The 16,636-nt window shown below is 30.4% G+C and overlaps 1 protein-coding gene across 4 annotated transcripts; it reads left to right on the forward strand.

Moving 5' to 3' along the window:
* The first annotated feature begins 9,398 nt into the window (after nt 1-9,398).
* Nucleotides 9,399-15,192, forward strand: LOC107419565 (aspartic proteinase). 4 transcript variants are annotated; one of them, XM_025071324.3, is made up of 14 exons: nt 9,399-9,664; nt 10,525-10,923; nt 11,012-11,075; nt 11,500-11,594; nt 11,702-11,814; nt 11,905-12,073; nt 12,185-12,224; nt 12,404-12,468; nt 13,190-13,303; nt 13,460-13,524; nt 13,758-13,914; nt 14,009-14,128; nt 14,729-14,817; nt 14,923-15,192. In XM_025071324.3, the coding sequence occupies exons 2-14, from the start codon at nt 10,552-10,554 to the stop codon at nt 15,005-15,007; spliced, it is 1,548 nt and encodes a 515-aa protein (XP_024927092.3). In that variant the 5' UTR covers nt 9,399-9,664; nt 10,525-10,551; the 3' UTR covers nt 15,008-15,192. The 4 variants fall into 4 exon arrangements, with proteins under 4 accessions (XP_024927092.3, XP_048323589.2, XP_024927087.3 ...); XM_048467632.2 differs by having other exon boundaries at nt 9,399-9,651; nt 10,546-10,923; XM_025071319.3 differs by having other exon boundaries at nt 9,400-9,664; nt 10,546-10,923.
* Nucleotides 15,193-16,636: the final 1,444 nt, after the last annotated feature.

Here is a 16,636-nt window from a genome sequence, read left to right on the forward strand (position 1 = left end):
TGTTTTAAGAATCTCGATCTTTTCCCACTTCATTTTCATACTTCATTTTCCTATAAATTACTTCCAATAATGGGCCAATTTAAATAACTGGGCCGAAGATGAGTTAAATAAGGCTACTATTTTCCCACTTTATTTTTATGTAATACAAAAGAAAACATACCACCCACCGCCAACTAGGTCTTATTTCTTCATCATGTGCAAGCTTGCGGCTATCTTCTTCATCGGCTATACTAACAGAAGTAGCCAAGTCTGGCAAATGGCTATTGTCAATTTTTTCACTGTTGATAGGTTGGTGTATGTTTGCCACAAGTCAATGCAAATATTTTAAAGAGTTTGCTATTTCTAGAAGGAAGCAAACTTTAGCTTGGTTTGTGTCACTTTGAGCTTTGTGTACAATATCATATTTTATTATTATTATTATTATTATTATTATTATTATTATTATTTAAACTTTGTAATACTTTTAAAATATATTATTATTTTTAATAATTTATATTTATATTATTTGTTGGAGCAAAATTTTGTCAGCTCCACCAAATCAAGTCAAACTTTAAATCTTCCATTTGCATTTGCCTTTTGTCACGCTCGAGTTGAGCTTACATTCTCTCATTTTCATCTTGAGCTTGTCTTTCATATTTTGGAGCTCGTATTCACTTATACTCCTCACGAGCTCATCTCCTTGCATTAAGGGACAGCCTAAGGTCAACCGTCAAGCCTACCATTGGGTGAAGAGAAAACATCACTCATTGATCTTAACAGGGAGCTGCCTTGTCCATTTCAGACCTTTGGTGGAGTTAGGGACCTCAAGTTTCCATCTCTCCTCGTTTCCCCTACAGGTGCTCCTGCATGTCATTTTCCTAACTTTGACCTAGCCAAGTCATGTTGGGATCCTACCAGGGCCGGCTGAAGCTTACATGGGGCCTTTGGCAAGAAAGGATATAAAGTTTATTTTTATACTCAATGTTATTTTAGTGTTTAATACTAAAATACTTATAAAAAAAAACAATTATACATTAAATATACTATAAAAATATATAAAATAAAATTATAATTCCATTTTGGAAGTTGAAAGAAGAAATAAAAAAGAGTATGATCCAATACATTAAATTCTCAATTTATTTTGAATATAATTTTTTTTTTAAAATAAACCTTTGAATATAAATATAATGAATGTTCTTGTTTTTTTTTTTAGAAGTAGTTTTCATGTTACATCAATAGAGAAAGAGATACCAATTTGTTTTTTCTTTTAATGAAAATATATATTCTTAATTATTAAAAGAAAAAAAATGAAAAATGCATTTAAGTAATTAACAATTATTTGCCAACAAATTAGGTTGGTCAAACCATTAATGCATTTATTGCAATTTTATTTTTTCAAAACTTGTTGAAATTGATCCACCAATTTATCTTCTATATATCTATTTCATCAACTCCTATAAATATTAATCTTGTAAAAAAATGATAAAAAAAAAAATATGAAAAACTCACATAAATATTATTACTTTTATTTTTTATTTTAAAATACTTCTAATAATCATTTATAAACTTTTTAATTGGGAGCCTTGGTTTCATATATATATATATATATATACATATATTTTATAAAATTAGGTGTATATAAATGCGTATATAAATATGTATATATACATATATTATAAAATTAGGGGCCTAGTGATCAGGGGCCCAAGGCAATTGCCTTAGTGGCCTTAACCTAAAGACGGGCTGGATCCTACATTCCTAGTTCAAGTCCTTCGTTGATCCTCTAGCACTCCCCCTCTCCATGGAATTGAGATCTCTCACGAGACCATGAAGAATTTATAGGAGCTGAACTCCCTCCGTTATTGAAATATTCTCCTGTTGTGTCATCTGACACTGGCAAGTGTGTTCAGCAACTAGTCCATTTGGTTTTCCAAATCCAACAAACAAGTTCGCTCTGAGCGAGGTGCAACCCTTCTTTCACTTTGCCTCCAAGGTGGTGGTGGTGGCATTGGTAGTTCAAAATGCGGTGTGACATGATCAATAGGTGGAAGTGATGCTTCATGGGGATGGGTTGAAATAGTTCCCACCATGTGCTTGCCTCAAGCTCTTCTGTTTGAGGGTTCACCTCCCCCAAAGATATGCCTTAGCTCCGACTGATTGTCTGACATCATCACCAGTTCTGAAATTTCCAAGAAATAAGAACAATTTATAGAAAAACCAAACTTCTAGCAGCAACACAAATCTCTACCAAAACCAGAGATTTCAATATCAACCAAAACTTCACTTAATGCCAATAGTTTCAATCAAGGTTTTAAAACTGAAATTTCCATATTTTCAAAGGGTGGAAAAACATTTTTGATTCTAAATGGAAACGGATAAAATTTCAAAAATCTCCATCTAAATTTATGATGTTTTCACAAAATTTTCATTGAAATTTTCATTAAATATTCACATTAATTTCTTCACGATTTTGTAAAAAAAATCCATAATTTCTATTGAAAATTTTAAAATTTTTTTATTAAAAATTCAATAAATATTATTTATGTTTAATTACCTACTTGTTTTAACATAAAAAATTTAATATTTCTATAAATATTATAAAGTAGATGTAAATTATAATATAGATAAAAATACAAATATGCATGAGAAAGAAATTAGAAAATATTATCAAGTAATAAGTCATGGGTACTGTTTCAAACTCAACCATTAGAGTCAATATTATATAATAATTATTAATAAGGATAACCCCATTATACAGTTGTCATATTAATAACTATATATAAACTTATCAAAGATATACATTTTTTAATAATTAGTTCTCATTATTTCACATCTCAAAATGAAAATAAAAAAGAGATTAATAATTTTCAACCACCTGAAAGTTTTATATAGTATTTGAATGACATTTTATAATATATAATATAATTATAATAATTATTTTATATATCTTAATTAATAAATATTTTTATTAAATATGTATTTTTTGCATATTTTTTATTTATAATAATATATTATAACTATCAACGTTTACCATATATCATTGCTAGAGAAACTTCAAATCCATTTAATATTTTTGCAATTTTTACAATCAATTTAATAATTAATTGATCAAATAAGTAAAATCTAAAATTTCAATAAAAATATTCATTTTTTAAATAAATTTCCTTTAATATTTATCCATTTTATGAATTTGTATTGATATTTGATAATTTCTGATATTTTTTTATTTTAAGCTTTTGATATTTCTGCAAATACCCATTTTTTGAACCTTGGTTTCAACAAATACAAAATATATCTAAAGACTTAAAAGAAATAATATTTTTGGGTCCTTTATTGTGGGCAAATGAGAATAAAAGTTTGAACAAAAGGCTCAATAAAATACTAAAACCCAAAATAACTTGCTAGCTAGGGAGTATATGATAGAATAAGTAGGAACGACAAAAAGAAAAGATTCTAAATTATATTCAAGATGAAGATATGAAGGTAAAAATCATAAAAGAAAGGAATATGTATTTTTGGACAACAAAATATTAAAAATTCAAGGAAGAATAATGCTTAAAGAGAAGAAAGTGTATGAAATAACCCAAAAACGATTCCCATATATGATGCCAAAATGTTGGAGCAAAATCTTTTCACCTCTCTTAAATCAAGTCAAGCTTTAAATTCTCCATTGTTACTCTTCTTTAAGCTTCACCAAATCTTTACAAAACAAGTAAATTGCATTAATAGAGAAAATGCCGATGAAGTCATAGGCGTTTACCCTCCGATACCTAAGTTAATCCTCATTTCAAAGAGTTCTTTCCTCCATGGAAATAGCTCATAAAAATTAGTTTCTCTGTAGTTAGGAGTTTAGGAAAAAATATATAGGTTTATTGGTGAAAGGAAGAAGAAGAGAAAAAGAGAGGAAAAAGTGTATTGGGGTTTGAGACTTACCTTTTTGGAGTGGTATCATAATAAAAATATATAAAGTATTAAGGGTGTAGATTTATTAAAAATATAAACCCTAGCATTCTTAGATTGGTGACACATGTTGCAGGTTCTAAACACCCTAAACGGTCTTATATCACATGGATACAAAATGGGACCTTTCTCTTATTCATGTTTAACTAACATTTAAAACAATAATCACTTCATTTATATAGGGAAATTCGGCCCAATATCCTTGCTTTATTTAAAAGGCTTTAAGGAAAATTGCCCTTCCGGTTTCAAACTTTTTTCATTTACTCCTTTTTTTCAGTATTTCAACTATACCCTCACACCACATACATTTTCTGTTCCTCTCTTATTAATATCCCACCTGTTACATTTCACATTTAATTTCCTTCTCTCTCTTACTAGTAACCCTTCCTCATATTCAAGTTCTCTCTCTCAAAGTGTGTCCTAACAGAAGTCATAAACCCAAGCCAAGTCAATGCAACCCAGCCGCTGGGTTTTCACATGAAGGTATATTAAAAAAGTGGTGCTTAGTTCCAAAAATTGGTAAATTCTTGAGCTCCCATGCGACTCTTTCTTGGCTTTCAAGAGAAATTAATTATATTTTTCATCAGATTTTTATTGTCAAAGTTCAATGGGATTGTGTATGGATTTAGGAAGAAGAAATGAAGGAAAGTAGTGCAGGGATTGTGCTTCTCGGGAAGGAGGAAAGAAAAAAGTAATTTTTTATTTTCATTAAGGCACTATTTGGAAAGTATCAAAGTTAATAGAAAAAATGATTCTCGGGATTTAGTTTCATGAGATTTAGTTTCATGAGATTTAGTTTTTTGAGAATTAATTTTTCTCTTGGTTTGTTCGGTAAGTAATAGGAAAATTAGAATTTATAAGTAATTAAATTTAATATTATATAATAAATTAAAGGTAAATATGTATTTTAAAAAAAATTTTAAAACTATATTCTCTGAGATTCTCAAAATGACACATATATATGTGGGAACAACTTTCCCACATATGTTTCTACATCGGTGGAAATCTAATTCTCTGGATCCACACTTTTTACCTTTACAATAAATATCCAAATAAAAAAAATTATTATTTTTCTAAAAAAATTAAATTTTATTAATTTTATCTCTATCCAAACATAGTATAAGGATAAAATAGAAATAGATAGGTAGATAAAAAAATTCGAAAGAGAAGGGTATATTTTCTGACCCACCTATTTCAATGGATATTGGGCCAAATTATCCATTATATACGGTTATCTCACATGGGCAAAAAGAAAGGTATTTGGGCTACTATTTTAATTGGGTCTGTTTGGGCTCACTTTTTGTAAGCAAAAAAAATCCCAAGCAACATTAATAATTACTTAACTAAAGAGAGCTGCCATTCTTAGAACCTAAATATCTCTTCCCACTTCATTTTTATGTAAATTAATAAAGAAAACCTTCCCTTTTTTTTGTTTTTTTGTTTTTTTGGCATTTGATCTTTTTAGCCATTTTTCTTGTCATTTCTCTAGGGTTTATTTTGTCATCATGTGCAGGTTTGGAGCTATGTACTTCATCGTGTAGCAGGAATAGCCGGGGTCAAATGACCATTGTCAATTCTTTCACTGCTAATAGTTTGTGATGTGTTTGCTACAAGTGAATGCATTATCTTAAAAGAGTTTCCTATTTCTAGAAGGGATCAAACCTTAAAAGTAGAGGCATGCGTCAATTCGGTACCATCAAATTTTGCTCTTTGTTTTTTTCAAATCAAACCAAATTGAACCATAGAAAAAACCAAACCAAACCCAATAAAATTGTTTAACAAGTTTGCGCTTTGGGTACAATATCAATTTTTTTTATTATTTAATTTTTTAAAAAAATTTAGAAATATTATTATTTTTTAATATTTTAAATTTAGATTATTAATTACTTAACTAAACAATTTAAAAACATAAAAATCATAAAATTATAATTAATTATTAATAAAAATATTATATGTACAGCTGGTTCAATTTGATTTAATTTAGTTTAAAAATTATCCAAATCGAGCTAACAGATCATGTGTTAAAAATCAAACAAAACCAAATCTGTTTGCTTACGTGAGTTTGGATGATTTGATTTGGATTGGCTTATGCCCATCATTACTACCTAAAACAAAATAATTTGAAACTTTTTAAATAAAATGAAAAACAAAAATTAAAATAGTTTTTAGTTATTTTATATAAATATGTAGTTAAAAGAGATATTTGGTTGTGTAAATAGGTAGAATCCATCTGGCTCAAATACAAATTGGCCGCTGACAAGCTATGCTTGGAACACTTTAATCAAGTGAACTTCATGTGAAGGTCATTTTCATGTAAATTTAGAAATTGCGAGTGCCAAGCTTCTTCTTTTTTCTTTTTTTTTGAATTACATCCAAAATTATAAAGAAGACACAATTTTAAGATGAATTAATATAGATTAAAGCAGTGTTTTAAAAGGCATGCCAGGCCTTGACTAGGTGCGTCTCAGTTTTAGGCTTGCAGATAATGTATCTTTTTTGGGACGAGGTTTACTAAAAAAAGATAATTACCACTATATTGATGGTCTAATAGGCACCTAGGTGTGAGCCTTTTTCATCAAATTTTTTTTTAAAGAGTTAAAAAAATTCATAAGAAATTGAAAAAAAAAAAAAAAAAAAGACTGTGTTAAAAAAGAGGGAAAAATATTTGGCAAAATTTTTAGGCACATGTACTACATGGTTCATTTTTTCAAAATAAAAAAAATAAACAAAAAATAAACATTAAACTGTACATTTCAAATGATTGAATTGGAATTCAATAAAAAGTTAGTTAAACTATAATTATATTTAAATATTACATTATTGGAATTATTAAGTAGTTGTAGTATATATAATTTAAGACTAATTGTTTTGTTGGAAATTTAGAAAGCATAAAATTTCTGTGAATTTATTATAGATAGATTTTTGTTAATTTTTTGTTGAAAACTTGAAAAATATGAAGTTTTCATAAATCTATCCATATATTACTAATTTATGTTAATTGCATATATTATGATGATATAGATTATTATAGATTATTAGATTTTGACTTTCATAATAAATATGAATGATTTTATTTATTTAGTGATTTTATATAATTAAAATAATAATAAAAATAGTAAATCACTTTATTATGCCTCAATTTGGCCTAAATTTATAAGATTTGAGGTTTGATCCTGCCGTTTTGCCATATCTTATATTTTTTAAATTTTGGATTAAAGGGTCTACTAGATTTTATACAGAAGTTTTTGATGGACCTGTTATAGTTAAAAATAATTTTTAAGTTTTTGCTCAACAAAAATATCAAAAAAAAAAAAAAAATTGTTCGGCAAGAATAATAGAACATAAAGAGGATTGATGAATAGACTAGCATTATGAAAAAGTGCAAGAAACGAAGGTGGGTGGAAAAAAAACTAAGGAAGAAACATTTGTTAGTCCATAATGTTGTGTGGAATGATAGAACGAAAAGAAAACATGTGTTTGGTTATGATGGAAAATAGAAGAGGAAGAAAGTGAGGCTTTCTTCTTCTTCTTATTATTATTAGTAATATCCTCACAAATTATCATTATTTTAATTGTAAATAAGAAGTTAAAGACACAGTGGCAAATGTAAGCAAGCTTCGTTCAAAATTGTTTCTTTCCTTCAATCTCAATTAAAAAAAAAAAAAGAAAAAGAAAAAGAAAATTTCTTTCCTTCCTCCAAAATCTCTCCACAACTTTTCCTTTCTTTCTCTTCTTTTCTCTCCTACCAAACAAGGGATTTGGACTTTCCTAAGTTTCCTTCCTTCCTCCAATCTGTTCTCTCCTCTCGTTCTCTTTCCTCCATTCCACTCTTCCTTCCTAAGAAAGTCTACAAATATATATTAAAATTTCAAATCTAAAAACAGAATAAATTTGATTAATCACTCTAGCATTATTAGCAAATGATGTCACACAATGGAAGTTTTTGATTGCTGGAAGGTGTGGCATTTTGCATATTATTAGATGGTCATCAATGGAAGGAACTGAAGGAAACTTTTACGCAATGACTATTCTGTTTCTTGCGCTTGGCAAACAACTTCGCAAGTATTATTGATTGCTTTTCTTGCTTGTAGAACATCCAATTTTCTAATACCTTCTAATGCCTTTCCTACTATTCGCTGTATCCTTATCTTTATTGCTTACTCACTATCCCATTGGCCATACGCGATTCCATCACTGAATTACAAGAAAACACATTATTCCATATCTATACACATATGTTTTATTTTGTAATGATTCCTAAATATTTCTAAATTGAAAACTTATAAATGAAAAACTATCAGTCCTAATTATATACTTATACAAGGTAAAGCTAAAATATGTTTCCGTGGGACCGTGCAATAATAAAAGTTATTATTTTATCGATGATGATTAGAGTTTCAACCCCTCCAATTTCGATATAAAAAAAAAAAAAGAGGAAAAAATGTAAAGTTAAAACATTATCTTGTTTATGTACCTCATGAAAGAAATATGATATTTTTATGGTTGAGAAGGTCTGGTACTCTGATCCAATATGTAATTTTTTTTTCTTTTTTTTTTTTTTTATAGGAACACCCTACGTCAAAATAATATCTATTCTTTATAAGTTACTTTTACCCATATTTTCTAAATTTAATTTAAATGCAATTTGATTATTATCGTTTTATTATTTATTAAATGCAATTTTCCAACTTCTGTATTATTGGTGTATTAATTTGGTTTATGAATGAAATTAATAATGAAAATGAATAAACTTAGAAATAAAATAATGATAAATCGATTTATTTATATAGAATTTAATAATTCTATAAATATCAAAATATTTATCAAATTTATTTAAATATTTATTAAAATATTATTAGTTGATATATTCATATAATTTAAATAGAAAATATAAAAAAGTATATTTTTAAATAAATTAAATTAATAAACTAATTGAATATTAATATTATTTATATGGAATTCAATAATATTATAAACAATAAAATATTTATAAAATTGATTTAAATATTTATTAAAATAATATTAGTTGATATATTTATATAATTTATATAAAAAAATAAAAAAATTATATATTTTTAAATAGATAAATAAATTAAATTAATAAATTAATTAAATACTAACATAAATAAATTTAATAAAATATTTAAATATTATAATTTTATTGGTATCCAATATTCACATCCTACACTATCGTTTCTTGTTAAAACCACAAACTCCGCCGAGTGGGGAAGGACGTGTCGCGTGCAAAGCATACCAAAATGACGCATGTATCCCTGACACGTAAGCATTCAGTTGTAAGTTGTAACGCCAACGCAATATAATCAGCCTCGTTTTATCCATTAAATTAAAAATATATATATATATATATATTTATTTATTTATTTATTATTATATTCCTTTGGCAACTCCCGAAACGGGACCATCGTGCTTCCAAGGGAGGCGTGTTGTGAGCCTTGCCTGCCTTCCGCACCTACGACGGTTAAAGTTCGACCGTATTAGGAAAACGGACGGACCAGATTAAAAAGATTAAAAGAACCTACCCCACCTAACCCCAACCCCATTCTTAGCTGGGCCCTGTTGAAGTCTGACAGAGTGACATGTCGTTTTAAGTCTCTTTCTCCTCTCCTCCCCTTCTTTAAGAATTCTCATTCTGCTCTGTTTCTTCTGGTCTTCATCATCAACTTTTCTCTCTCTTTTGCTTCCCTCCTCTGCGTAAAGTCAAAGAGTAATGTCTCATTATTTTCTTCACTATTCTATGATATTTTTTTCCATACTTTTTTTGCTCTGTTTGTTTTATCATTTTGGTCTTATCGATTTGAATATTTACGTTATTTGGTTTACTGAACTTCGTTTATGTATTCTATTTTTGATGCATTATCTATGTATACACATATTTTGTTCTTTTGGTGAAATAAATTTTTGCATGTCTGTGTTCAAGGTTTTTGATGTTTGTTAATGGGTTTTTGAAAGTTACAATTTTTTTTTTTTTTTGGGTTCGTGCATTGTTTTCCGTATGAATTAGGTTGAAAATGCAAATTATGGGGAAAAAAGAAAAAGGTTAAAATTTTTGAGCTTTATGTTGTACTTGAGCTAGCGCTTTTATTTGTTAGAAAATTTACCATTTTTTTAGCAAATAAAAAAAAAAAAGTTAAAATAACTTGTTGGAACTCAAGAGGAATGTTTATATGAGGTTAAAAAGAACGAATAAACAAATATGTAGAAGTTACCCGCATTTAGGGTCCCTATGGTTGCATCTGGAAACCTACTGACAAAAAAAAAAAAAAAAACCCGAAAACGGAAGTATGCTGTTTGGTTCCATTTACAAATTATTAAATTCAACTAATGCTATGCTGTTTTCTTTATTTTCTTTGATTCCAAATTCACCCCTTCATTGAATAATTTTTCATCAATCAAATGCTGCTATAATTTTTGTGTATTATGGTGTATTTAACATTTGATTCATCCTTATTTTGTTCTTTGCATGTTGGATTTCCATAATCTTCATTGGCACTGAGGGCGTTTTCTTTGTGTTTTAAAATTTTTGTTTCCGTATATTTATTTATTTATTTTTTCTTGGACCCATAGTTTTTCAATCTGAACTTATAGGTCGCCATGAGTAGTGTCATCAAAGTGGTGTTGTTGTCCTTCGTCCTTTCCACACTGTTTTTTTCTCTTGTTTCCTCTGCATCCAATGATGGATTGCTTAGGATTGGACTGAAAAAGAAGAAATTGGACCCAAATAGCCGTCTTGCTGCGCGGCTTGAGTCCAAAAATGGAGAGCCTTTTCGATCTTCTATCAGGAAGTATAATCTCCATAATAATGTTGGAGACTCTAAGGATGCTGATATTGTTATTTTAAAGAACTACTTGGACGCTCAGTACTATGGTGAGATTGGAATTGGTACTCCCCCTCAAAAGTTCACTGTTATATTTGACACCGGCAGCTCTAATTTGTGGGTGCCATCATCAAAGTGTTATTTCTCAGTGAGTAATTGTAAACGTAATCGAATTGAACTTTTTGGCAATTTAAAAAATTGATTAAAGTCAATGTAATTGTTCTTTTGCATTTTGGCAGATTGCTTGTTACTTCCATGCCAAGTACAAGTCTAGCGATTCCAGTACATACAAGGAGAATGGTGCGTTATTTTGCTTGTCTGTGTAATGTTTCTTTTAATTGATTTCCCTCTAAGCATCCTCAAAAATGGTTTTGAAATTTTTGTATGGTGGGTTTCTCCAATTATTCAGTTGGCTAATGTTAAAATCTTTTACAAGCTTAGCAGCTAATGTGTTTATTGTGGAGGTCCCATCTACTGTGTTTATGTAGTCCATAAACTTAGCACTAACGTGGTTTCTTTATGCCTAACGTATTATAGTATATATTAATCTCAAGTCTCAACATAACTCAAACATTTTAATTTATTTTTTTAGTAATAATTTAATAGAAACTACTTTATAATTAAAATCAGCAGAGTCTTCATGATAAGGTAATAGAGTCTGAATTCTACAATTGCTCATTTTGAATATGTAGGCTATAATTATTTGTCTCCATCTATCGTGCAGGGAAGCCTGCTTCTATTCAATATGGTAGTGGAGCTATTTCAGGATTTTTCAGTTATGACAACGTCCAAGTTGGTAACATAGTTGTGAAGAACCAGGTGATCTTCAGAATGTTTTTTATTCAAGTTTTGATTTAGGATTTTTTGGTTTTGTTAGGCTATACTGAAATTCTTTTTGATTATCCTCAAATGTTGACTCTTATCAGGAATTTATTGAAGCAACTAGAGAGCCTAGTGTCTCATTTGTGGTGGCTCAGTTTGATGGTTTATTGGGACTTGGATTTCAGGAAATTTCAGTTGGAAATGCCGTCCCAGTGTGGTATTTATGTGCATCATAAATTCTGTATGGTCTCTTGTTGAATTGTTTGAGTACCCACAATTTGAAATGACATACTTGCTTGTCTTTTAGGTACAAGATGATTGAGCAAGGTCTTGTTAGTGAACCAGTGTTTTCCTTTTGGCTGAACCGTAACTCAGATGAAGAAGAAGGGGGTGAAATTGTGTTTGGTGGAGTTGATCCAAATCACTTCAAGGGCAAGCACACATATGTTCCTGTGACACGGAAAGGGTATTGGCAGGTTGGTATTCAAACTATACCTGCTGTGAAATGTTATCTTTTTTTTTCTTTTTTTGTATTCCATCCAGTTTTTGTCTCTGCATGCCACTTAGTCATTTCTGCTTTTTGATAGTTTGACATGGGTGACGTTCTTATTGGTGGTAAACCAACTGGTACGTATTCCTTGACATGGAACAGTTACTACTTTTTAAAATAAGTAGTTAAGGACTTGAGAGGAAAACAAACACATGGACACATACACGCTCTAAAGATACATGTCTATCATTCAAGGCAAAACATGTAATGCCACATATTTTTCATGTTATTATTTATTCAACTTACTGCTCTTCAGGATACTGTGCTGGCAGTTGCGCAGCAATTGCAGATTCAGGAACTTCTCTGTTGGCTGGTCCAACGGTATGTGCTTCCAATTTGAGCTGCCTCTTTAATTTTTTTCTATCATCTTTTTCCCCATCTTCTAGGGAATAGTTATCTATCAATTTATTATGGAGTGTGTTTGCTCTGGTTTTCCATTTCATTTTAAGCTTAATATTGTATATGTTTATGGTTCAAAACAGAACATTGTGCTAAAATAATGTGAGTTTTGGCTCAGGGATAATATATGCTTAATTTCAAGAACAATTGAAGGAAAACAAAGTATTTCATTTTTTGCAACTAAGCAATCCAGTCACTGGATAAAGCTGTTTGCATTATTAAGTATCTTTACAGTCGAAATGAAGATCTAATAATGTCTTCATGCACTATTTATTATCTTGTATTGGCCTGTAAACTATTGCTCATTTTACTTGTCTTCTTTTTGGTGAGGGCCTTGGCTACTGTGACTTCTTATAAATGAATTCATTGTCCTGTTTATGGTAGGTGCCAATGGTGTCAGCAATGTTGTTTATGTTGCCATTCTTGTTAGCTGATAGTTAATACTATGTTATGGCCTGTTTAAGTTGTTGCCCTGAAGATTTTCCACTAACCATTTAAATAGGGAATTGGGAGACAAAACGTTAGAATATAAACAAGAAGTGACTTCGTAATATGGTATTTCAGCTTAGTTGTTATTAACATGCACAGGCTTATCTCTCTCTCTCTCTCTCTCTCTCTCGCTATTGTCTTTCTACACTTGCAGACTGTGATTACCATGATTAATCATGCCATTGGGGCCACTGGAGTTGTCAGTCGGGAATGCAGAACAGTAGTTCAACAGTATGGACAATCCATTTTAGATTTGCTTTTGGCTGAGGTGAGAACTAACCTCCTATGTTGTTTAAAATATCCATAATTTTTGTCAGATATATGTCTGAAATATTCATATCAGGCAGCCATGATTGCTGATGGCTTCATTGCCAGCATGGTAATGTATTTTGAGTTCCAATTTTGTCTTATAATATTTGAACAGGTGCAGCCTAAGAAGATTTGCTCCCAAATTAGGCTATGCACCTTTGATGGTACTCGTGGTGTTAGGTGAGGATTTAATGGTCTTTTATTGTTTGCAGGTGTTTTTTTTTTTTTTTTTTTTTTTTTTTTTTTTTTTTTTTTTTCTCTTTTTCATGCACTTCTTTACTAATGTTTGGAGATGCTTTAACTTTCCATTTCTTCATTCCATTTCTTTTGGGCGCTAATGCTTTAATTTCTGCATAAAATTATAAATATTATCATATGGAAGAGTTTATCCTTATCTGCATGTGTTCATATAGTGCTGGCATTGAGAGTGTGGTGGATGAAAACAAAGGAAAATCAAATGGTGTCATTCGTGACGCTATGTGCTCTGCTTGTGAGATGGCTGTTGTGTGGATGCAGAACCAGCTTATGCAGAATCAGACACAAAATAATATATTAAACTATGCTAATGAGGTGAAGTAGATTCATAAATCTGGATTTTGCATTCTGTGGGGAATTTTATTTTGGTCATATTTTTTAAACTCCATCTTTTTGTTTTACCCCTTAGCTTTGTGACCGGATGCCAAACCCTATGGGAGAATCAACTGTTGACTGTGGAACCGTTTCTAAACTACCAAATGTCTCCTTCACCATTGGTCGTAGAGTTTTTGACCTGAGTCCTGAGGAGGTATGATGAGATTTTTTTAATTAAACGCTCACAAATTGTATGAATCTAGTTTAATAAATGTAAATGCATAATCGAGATGACTTAGTTTACTGAATATGGAACCCCTCTCTATAATCCATCATGTTGAATTTACACTTGGATTCCCATCCATTTAAAGTCCAGCACAAGCAAGTTGTGGATATGTTAGATACACACGGTTGGGGCAGGTGTTCCTGACTTATCGAATAAATTAGGAATTCTTGCAACATGAAGAGTAGAAGCTGGGGTGTTTATATGTGGAGTTGTCATCGGAGTCAGGGCGAGGTCCATTTTCTATTAGTTTATGATTATCAGTCATTTTATAAAAAATTTCTACCACTTCAATGTTCAATCAAGTTGAAGACGAGAATTTTAGAAGAAATTAAAAATTTATTTATCCTTAAAACTAATTTTATCACTATCATTTCGTTGAAAGGAACACCTGCAATTAAGATATTTAGTGACGTTTGCCATCTTGTCGTCCACTTCTATGGTGGCAGGGTGTTCTGTTAATATATATATTTTAAGTTATTGCTTGTGGACTTTTCCCTAATAATAGATTTTTCTGGATGATGTGATCAGTATATACTCAAGGTGGGTGAGGGTCCCTCAGCTGAGTGCATCAGTGGCTTTACTGCATTGGATATTCCTCCTCCCCGCGGACCCATCTGGTACTGTTTCTATCTTATCCAACTAAGAAGTAGCTTCTTGCCATTTATCCTTGTATCTTCTGTCTGTTTTATGATTCTCACTTCTATTGCACCTACACAATGCAGGATTCTGGGAGATGTCTTTATGGGTCCCTACCACACTGTCTTTGATTATGGCAATCTGAGGGTTGGATTTGCAGATGCAGCATAAAAGAAACTACCTTAGGGGCCCTTATCCTGATATTCATCTCTATTTAGTATTAGCTAGCTATTTATGTACCTCCTATAACTTGACGAAATTGATGATTGGATACTTAAGGTGTTGGCCCCAGCATGATTCTAGTGCTTGTAAATGTTTGCTTCTTATATCTATATAAAATTTGGAGTTTGCAACTATCATCTATAGCCATAAGCAGTGCTATATGTTGATCTTGTTTCTCTCGAACTCCAGAGAATGAGCTATAATATTAATAGGTTATTTATGCCTAGGTATCAAACGTGCTATGTCCTGTCCTTTCTCGACTAATCCACTAAGAAAAAGGGAACAGACAAGCGCTTTTCTTTGTCTGAATTCATATATTAAGTTGTATTTTTGTAATTGGCTTCTTTTTGTTCTGATATGGAGAGTAGTAGTAGTCTAGTAGATGGTGGAAAATATTGGATGGATAAGTCCCAACTCCCAAAGAAATTTGAAGCAAATGAATATATGCTTACTGCTAAAATAATGCCTTGTGCTGAGCAAACAACAAAAATAGTTGCATGACCATGGTTAAGAGCTTTATTATAATTTTGAGGTCTCAGTTTTTTGTAAACGAGTTCTCCAATAATCCTATCATCAACGGGTCAGATCTTGTAATCTTCATCGTTGAACTTGATCTTAGTATGTAATTCATAGATTTCTCCATATATTTGTTTTTCCTTTAAAAAAGACAACGATATACTATATTCAAAGTATGCATCTGTAAAACCCAATTGTTACCATAAAATTTTGGGACGAGTAAAAGCTTTCCCTTTTCCGTTAGAAGAACTTTTGTATGCAACAGTTACAAAAGTAAAGTGGTACAACAATATTTTCATAAACAAATGTTCAATAATTTTTTATCGGATTCACATATTTTATTTTAATATTGCATAAGATTATAGAGTATACAGTTTATATGTTTACAGATAACGTGACCTAATTGTTATATAAAATATTTTTTCGCTCCATTATGTTACATGTTTTAAATCCTGAGGGCCATGAAGAAAGAAAGAAAGAAGCATTTTGTAGATTCTTTACTGATCTAGCAAAAAGTATTAAATACACAACCTGTGTGTGATCTGTCAGGATGAAGCAACTGGGATGACGTCTGTTTTTCTCAATATCACGATTTGGGTTCAACTTATAACTTGATCACGTTCCCTTTTAAAATACATAATTCCTATTGTATGCAGTTTAAATTCTTGTCTTAAATAAAATTCCAAACCCTCCATTTTTTTGAATTGACAGAAATTAAAATATGGAATGCTTATATGGTCCCCTATGCACAATTATGTAGCAGAATTTCGTGCAATTATTTCATGGATCAAGAAAAGACAATATTCCAAGGAGGCTAGGCACAAGCAAAAATACCAAGAAGCAATTCTATTCTGATCCAAAAGAAGCAATTCAATTCAAGAATAAGTTATAAAGAAAAACGTTATAAAAGGTGGAAAACATTATTTTTTCCTGTTGGGAGTTAGGACAAATGAAGCACGTAATAAAAAAAAAAAAAAAAAGGTAGATAAAAAGCATTGCCGAAAGCTGACAAACCAAAAGGAGTAGAAGGCATAAGGCAAGGCCGGGCGGAAGGTATATGGA

This window comes from Ziziphus jujuba, chromosome 1 (assembly GCF_031755915.1).
Source record: "Ziziphus jujuba cultivar Dongzao chromosome 1, ASM3175591v1".
Taxonomy (NCBI): Eukaryota; Viridiplantae; Streptophyta; class Magnoliopsida; order Rosales; family Rhamnaceae; genus Ziziphus; species Ziziphus jujuba.

What these genes read in the sequence shown, in the direction of transcription:
- LOC107419565 (XM_025071324.3), top strand. Translation starts at nt 10,552, where the DNA reads ATGAGTAGTGTCATCAAAGTGGTGTTGTTGTCCTTCGTCCTTTCCACA. An exon ending in CATCAAAGTGTTATTTCTCA is followed by an intron (nt 10,924 to 11,011) that starts GTGAGTAATTGT and finishes TTTGCATTTTGG; the next exon opens with CAGATTGCTTGTTACTTCCA. An exon ending in TATTAAACTATGCTAATGAG is followed by an intron (nt 13,915 to 14,008) that starts GTGAAGTAGATT and finishes TTTACCCCTTAG; the next exon opens with CTTTGTGACCGGATGCCAAA.